The sequence below is a fragment of the Echiichthys vipera genome (genome assembly GCF_963691815.1).
Source record: "Echiichthys vipera genome assembly, chromosome: 2".
Classification (NCBI taxonomy): Eukaryota; Metazoa; Chordata; class Actinopteri; order Perciformes; family Trachinidae; genus Echiichthys; species Echiichthys vipera.
The window spans coordinates 334,281-339,280 of record NC_139827.1 but is presented as its reverse complement, the minus strand read 5'-3'; the positions used below and the strand labels follow the sequence as shown (position 1 = coordinate 339,280).

The 5,000-nt window shown below is 55.7% G+C and overlaps 1 protein-coding gene across 1 annotated transcript in view; it reads left to right on the top strand.

The window, feature by feature from the left end:
- capn8 (calpain 8) overlaps positions 1–5,000 on the top strand; it is a gene marked incomplete at its 5' end in the record, with an annotated part of 20,361 nt that overhangs the window by 14,557 nt on the left and 804 nt on the right. Inside the window, 5 exons of the mRNA XM_083936048.1 lie at positions 292–415; positions 1,020–1,077; positions 2,895–2,959; positions 4,219–4,287; positions 4,357–4,435. Coding sequence (XP_083792174.1) covers positions 292–415; positions 1,020–1,077; positions 2,895–2,959; positions 4,219–4,287; positions 4,357–4,435 — 395 coding nt within the window. The remainder of the gene's footprint in view (positions 1–291; positions 416–1,019; positions 1,078–2,894; positions 2,960–4,218; positions 4,288–4,356; positions 4,436–5,000) is intronic.

Below are 5,000 nucleotides of genomic sequence, written 5' to 3'. Positions count from 1 at the left end.
TCTGGTCCTGGTCCTGGACTCCTCTGGTCCTGGTCCTGGTCCTGGACTCTCCTGGTCCTGGTCCTGGACTCTCCTGGTCCTGGTCCTGGTCCTGGACTCTCCTGGTCCTGGTCCTGGACTCTCCTGGTCCTGGACTCTCCTGGTCCTGGTCCTGGACTCCTCTGGTCCTGGTCCTGGTCCTGGTCCTGGACTCTCCTGGTCCTGGTCCTGGTGCTGGTCCTGGTCCTGGACTCTCCTGGTGCTGGTCCTGGTCCTGGACTCCTCTGGTCCTGGTCCTGGTCCTGGACTCCTCTGGTCCTGGTGCTGGTCCTGTATTGACCTTGGTTCTTCCTGGTCTGTGTGGTTGCAGCCTGCCGTTGGACGGGAGGACGTGGACCCTCACTTCAAACGTCTCTTTGTGCAGATTTCTGGAAGCGTAAAGAAAAGTTTCATTACAGTCGTTCTGCAGTCTTGAGCTTCACTTCCTGTCTGCTTCACTTCCTGTCAGCCTCACTTCCTGTCAGCTTCACTTCCTGTCAGTTTCACTTCCTGTCAGCCTCACTTCCTGTCAGCCTCACTTCCTGTCAGCTTCACTTCCTGTCAGTTTCACTTCCTGTCTGCTTCACTTCCTGTGGGCCTCACTTCCTGTCAGCTTCACTTCCTGTCAGTTTCACTTCCTGTCTGCTTCACTTCCTGTCAGCTTCACTTCCTGTCAGCTACACTTCCTGTCAGTTTCACTTCCTGTCAGCTTCACTTCCTGTCAGCTTCACTTCCTGTCAGCCTCACTTCCTGTCTGTTTCACTTCCTGTCAGCTTCACTTCCTGTAAGCTTCACTTCCTGTGGGCCTCACTTCCTGTCGGCTTCACTTCCTGTCAGCTTCACTTCCTGTCAGCTTCACTTCCTGTCAGCCTCATTTCCTGTCCGCCTCAATTCCTGTGGGCCTCACTTCCTGTCCGCCTCACTTCATGTCCGCCTCACTTCCTGTCCGCCTCACTTCCTGTCCGCCTCACTTCCTGTCTCACGCTTGTTTCCTTCCTCAGGACTCAGAGATTTCTGCGTTCGAGCTCAAACAGATTCTGGACAAAGTCGTCGCTCAGAGTAAGAAAAGTGTCTCCAGTGTCTCCAGTGTCTCCAGTGTTCACAGTGTCTCCAGTGTCTCCAGTGTCTCCAGTGTCTCCAGTGTCCCCAGTGCCCCCAGTGTTCCCAGTGTCTCCAGTGTCTCCAGTGTCTCCAGTGTTCCCAGTGTCTCCAGTGTCTCCAGTGTCTCCAGTGTTCACAGTGTCTCCAGTGTCTCCAGTGTCTCCAGTGTCTCCAGTGTCCCCAGTGCCCCCAGTGTTCCCAGTGTCTCCAGTGTCTCCAGTGTCCCCAGTGTCTCCGGTGTCCCCAGTGTCTCCAGTGTCCCCAGTGTCTCCGGTGTTCCCAGTGTCTCCAGTGTCCCCAGTGTTCACAGTGTCTCCAGTGTCTCCAGTGTCTCCAGTGTCTCCAGTGTTCCCAGTGTCTCCAGTGTCTCCAGTGTCTCCAGTGTTCCCAGTGTCTCCAGTGTCTCCAGTGTTCACAGTGTCTCCAGTGTCTCCAGTGTCTCCAGTGTCTCCAGTGTTCCCAGTGTCTCCAGTGTCTCCAGTGTCCCCGGTGTCTCCGGTGTCCCCAGTGTCTCCAGTGTTCCCAGTGTCTCCAGTGTCTCCAGTGTCCCCGGTGTCTCCGGTGTCTCCAGTGTCTCCAGTGTCCCCAGTGTCCCCAGTGTCTCCAGTGTCTCCAGTGTTCCCAGTGTCTCCAGTGTCCCCAGTGTCCCCAGTGTCTCCAGTGTCTCCAGTGTCTCCAGTGTTCCCAGTGTTCCCAGTGTCTCCAGTGTTCCCAGTGTCCCCAGTGTCTCCAGTGTCCCCAGTGTCTCCAGTGTTCCCAGTGTCCCCAGTGTCTCCAGTGTTCCCAGTGTCTCCAGTGTTCCCAGTGTCCCCAGTGTCTCCAGTGTTCCCAGTGTCTCAAGTGTTTCCAGTGTCCCCAGTGTCTCCAGTGTTCCCAGTGTCTCCAGTGTTCCCAGTGTTCCCAGTGTTCCCAGTGTCTCCAGTGTCCCCAGTGTCTCCAGTGTCTCCAGTGTCCCCAGTGTCTCCAGTGTCCCCAGTGTTCCCAGTGTCTCCAGTGTCCCCAGTGTCCCCAGTGTCTCCAGTGTCTCCAGTGTTCCCAGTGTCCCCAGTGTTCCCAGTGTCCCCAGTGTCTCCAGTGTCCCCAGTGTTCCCAGTGTTCCCAGTGTCTCCAGTGTTCCCAGTGTCTCCAGTGTCCCCAGTGTCCCCAGTGTCTCCAGTGTTCCCAGTCTCCCCAGTGTCCCCAGTGTCTCCAGTGCCTCCAGTGTCCCCAGTGTTCCCAGTGTTCCCAGTGTCCCCAGTGTTCCCAGTGTCTCCAGTGTTCCCAGTGTCCCCAGTCTCCCCAGTGTTCCCAGTGTCCCCAGTGTTCCCAGTGTCCCCAGTGTTCCCAGTGTCCCCAGTGTCTCCAGTGTCCCCAGTGTTCCCAGTGTCTCCAGTGTCCCCAGTCTCTCCAGTGTCCCCAGTGTCTCCAGTGTCCCCAGTGTTCCCAGTGTCTCCAGTGTCCCCAGTCTCCCCAGTGTTCCCAGTGTCCCCAGTGTCCCCAGTGTTCCCAGTGTCTCCAGTGTCCCCAGTGTTCCCAGTGTCTCCAGTGTTCCCAGTGTCTCCAGTGTCTCCAGTGTCCCCAGTGTCTCCAGTGTCCCCAGTGTTCCCAGTGTCTCCAGTGTCCCCAGTGTTCCCAGTGTCTCCAGTGTCCCCAGTGTTCCCAGTGTCTCCAGTGTTCCCAGTGTCTCCAGTGTCCCCAGTGTCTCCAGTGTCCCCAGTGTCCCCAGTGTCTCCAGTGTCCCCAGTGTCCCATGGTTCACTGTAACCATGAAAGTGTCCTCGTGTGTTTGTCTGAAGGGACGGACGTGAAGACGGACGGCTTCAGTCTGCAGACGTGCCGCAGCATCGTCAGTCTGCTCGACGTAAGATCCTGTTTTTATATCCTGAGTCACGGGTTAAAGACTTAAACCAGACCCTGTGGTCCTGGTCTGTGGTCCTGGTCTGTGGTCCTGGTCTGTGGTCCTGGTCTGTGGTCCTGGTCTGTGGTCCTGATCTATGGTCCTGGTCTATGGTCCTGATCTGGGGTTCTGGTCTGTGGTCCTGATGTGGTCCTGGTCTGTGGTCCTGGTCTGTGGTCCTGGTCTGTGGTCCTGGTCTGTGATCTGTGGTCCTGGTCTGTGGTCCTGGTCTGTGGTCCTGGTCTGTGGTCTGTGGTCCTGATCTGTGGTCCTGGTCTGTGGTCCTGATCTGTGGTCCTGGTCTGTGGTCCTGGTCTGTGGTCCTGGTCTGTGGTCCTGATGTGGTCCTGGTCTGTGGTCCTGGTCTATGGTCCTGGTCTATGGTCCTGATCTGGGGTTCTGGTCTGTGGTCCTGATGTGGTCCTGGTCTGTGGTCCTGGTCTGTGGTCCTGGTCTGTGGTCCTGGTCTGTGATCTGTGGTCCTGGTCTGTGGTCCTGGTCTGTGGTCCTGGTCTGTGGTCTGTGGTCCTGATCTGTGGTCCTGGTCTGTGGTCCTGATCTGTGGTCCTGGTCTGTGGTCCTGGTCTGTGGTCCTGGTCTGTGGTCCTGATGTGGTCCTGGTCTGTGGTCCTGGTCTATGGTCCTGATCTGTGGTCCTGGTCTGTGGTCCTGATCTGTGGTCCTGGTCTGTGGTCCTGGTCTGTGGTCCTGGTCTGTGGTCCTGATGTGGTCCTGGTCTGTGGTCCTGGTCCTGGTCTGTGGTCCTGGTCTATGGTCCTGGTCTGTGGTCCTGGTCTGGGGTCCTGGTCTGTGGTCCTGGTCTGTGGTCCTGGTCTGTGGTCCTGGTCTGTGGTCCTGGTCTGTGGTCCTGATGTGGTCCTGGTCTGTGGTCCTGGTCTGTGGTCCTGATGTGGTCCTGATGTGGTCCTGATGTGGTCCTGATGTGGTCCTGGTCTGTGGTCCTGGTCTGTGGTCCTGGTCTGTGGTCCTGGTCTGTGGTCCTGATGTGGTCCTGGTCTGGGGTCCTGGTCTGTGGTCCTGGTCTGTGGTCCTGGTCTGTGGTCCTGGTCTGTGGTCCTGATGTGGTCCTGGTCTGGGGTCCTGATGTGGTCCTGGTCTGTGGTCCTGGTCTGTGGTCCTGGTCTGTGGTCCTGGTCTGTGGTCCTGGTCTGGGGTCCTGGTCTGGGGTCCTGATGTGGTCCTGGTCTCTCACTGCTCTGCAGACGGACGGCTCCTCTAAACTGGGTCTGCTGGAGTTCCACGTCCTGTGGACCCGGGTCCAGACGTACCTGGTGAGTCCACGTGCGTCCTGCAGGATTTTGCCGCTCTAAGCGTTTTTTAACGGAAACTTTGTTCTGCAGGAAATCTTCAAACGCCACGATGCCGACGGCTCCGGCGCCATGAGCAGCCACGAGCTGCGGGCGGCGCTGAGCGAGGCCGGTGAGCGGCTCCACGCACGCTTATGTTGTTATTGTGTTATAAACCATAAACAGCATTAATAACATTAGTAACCTTGGTAACCTTGGTAACCTTAGTAACCTTGGTAACCTTAGTAACCTTAGTAACCTTGGTAACCTTAGTAACCTTAGTAACCTTGGTAACCTTGGTAACCTTAGTAACCTTGGTAACCTTGGTAACCTTGGTAACCTTGGTAACCTTGATAACCTTGGTAACCTTAGTAACCTTGGTAACCTTAGTAACCTTGGTAACCTTGGTAACCTTAGTAACCTTGGTAACCTTGGTAACCTTGGTAACCTTGGTAACCTTGATAACCTTGGTAACCTTAGTAACCTTGGTAACCTTAGTAACCTTGGTAACCTTGGTAACCTTAGTAACCTTGGTAACCTTGGTAACCTTAGTAACCTTAGTAACCTTGGTAACCTTAGTAACCTTAGTAACCTTGGTAACCTTAGTAACCTTGGTAACCTTAGTAACCTTGATAACCTTAGTAACCTTAGTAACCTTGGTAACCTTAGTAACCTTGGTAACCTTGGTAACCTTAGTA